The sequence below is a fragment of the Buceros rhinoceros genome, unplaced genomic scaffold (genome assembly GCF_000710305.1).
Source record: "Buceros rhinoceros silvestris isolate BGI_N320 unplaced genomic scaffold, ASM71030v1 scaffold24250, whole genome shotgun sequence".
NCBI classification, from domain to species: domain Eukaryota; kingdom Metazoa; phylum Chordata; class Aves; order Bucerotiformes; family Bucerotidae; genus Buceros; species Buceros rhinoceros.
The window spans coordinates 3,361-4,961 of record NW_010390498.1 but is presented as its reverse complement, the minus strand read 5'-3'; the positions used below and the strand labels follow the sequence as shown (position 1 = coordinate 4,961).

General features: G+C 56.8%; 1 protein-coding gene across 1 annotated transcript in view; it reads right to left on the bottom strand.

Moving 5' to 3' along the window:
• Positions 1-1,447: 1,447 nt before the first annotated feature.
• The window catches only part of LOC104495189 (ankyrin repeat domain-containing protein SOWAHD-like), a gene marked incomplete at its 5' end in the record, with an annotated part of 1,246 nt that continues 1,092 nt past the window's right edge, over positions 1,448-1,601 (bottom strand). Inside the window, one exon of the mRNA XM_010138128.1 lies at positions 1,448-1,601. This exon is cut by the window's right edge and continues 20 nt beyond it. Within this exon, the coding sequence (XP_010136430.1) occupies positions 1,448-1,601 (154 nt within the window).

Below are 1,601 nucleotides of genomic sequence, written 5' to 3'. Positions count from 1 at the left end.
ACAGAAACCTCTCCCGCTGCCGCCTGAGAGTTGCTTCTCAGCTGAGGCTGCTATTTAAGGGAGTAGAAATGGTCTCATGCTGATGAAAAAGAGGAAGGGGCCGTTGTTTTTCTTAGGGTATTTTGAAGCAGCCCTGGCCTTTGAGAATGTGAAAAACAAGTTGAAATCGGCTGGGCAGAGCTCCACTGGTGAACAAAGCCAGGCAAGCAGAGGCTTTGCCCTTTTAATGCAGCTGCTGGTATGTACACACAGGGCTATGCGGCTGTAGGGATGTTTCTCGAGAGTTTCATTTTTGAGCTGACCTTTGTAGCAACAAAGAAACTCACTGCCTTCATACCTTTTGCAATGAATCATCTTTCCAGAGCTGCTCCTGGACTCCATTCCCTGCAGGAGCTGCCACATGCCAGCCCACTGAGCAGCCCTCCTGCCTCCTCCACCCCGGTCCCCATCCTCAGTGGGGCTGAGCATCTCTGGCTCCCCTTGACAGGGGTTCCCAAGGAAGGGCTGCCAGGGGATGCACTTTGAAACACTCCTCTGGGCCCAGCCTCCTCTGGCAAACTGGGCACTCCAGTTCCTGCTTTACCGAGAAAGAGCTTTATCTGTCACAAACAGACAGCACCACAGAGGAGGCCCATGGGACGGAGATCTGGGGATCTCACAGGGAGTGGGGAAGCATTTGCAGCTCGGTGACAGGGTCTGCTTGACTGTACCTGCTCTCCCTGCCAGCAGAGAAGTTTACATAAAAATGTGGTTGGGGGTGGTGGTGTTTCTTTAGCCATAGTTGCTTCTCCATCATCAGCCCAGTGCCAGGCCTCTGGTCAGAGTGTGGTTATGAAATACTTAATGATATTCTGCCAGTGTCTCTCTCCAGGCACCCGAGGCACCACAACCAGTCCAACCTCACAGCGCTGCTGGGAGCCAGGGCAGTGCCAATGGCCTCACTTTACAGGTGGGAGAACCGAGTCATCCAGTTGCTGCTTCACCCACCTCAGTCACACGCAAAGCAGCCCAGGACAGGCAGCCCAAACAACCGGCCCCCAGCATGGGACACCACCTCCCGTGCGGGGTCATCATCCCCCCACAGGCACGCAGGGTGTTGGAGAAGCAGCTCCCCGCAGCAGTGCCGGTGTCTGAGCCCCCACCAAGGGTCTCTGCTGGGCTGTGGCAAGGAGTCCCCACTGTGGGGGCAGAAGGCAAAACCCCCTCTGGCGACAGGCAGTTTTTCGGAAGGGCTGTCCCCAGGCAGCCCTCCTGTGGTTACCCCACACACAGTCACGCAGTACAACCCTAAAAGACGGTGAGACCCCGATGGCTACCACGGTGCAGGGTGCTTTAATCCCCACTTGGCGAGGATTTTGAGCGCCAGCCCTCACCAAGGTCCCAGCTCCCCGCAGGCTCTTCTAGCCATCGGTCAGTGTGAGTTTGCAGGGGAATGGGCCAGGGAGGTTCAGCGCTCTTGGAAGAAAGGAAATGCCTGTCTGACAAAGGCCCGGAGGGTCGACAGGCACCAGGAGCCCTGGGCTTTCCCCTCGGTCCTGGAGTCCACACAGTCCCGCCCTGCCCTGGCCTCTCTGGATGACTTACAGTTGTTGTTGTTGTTG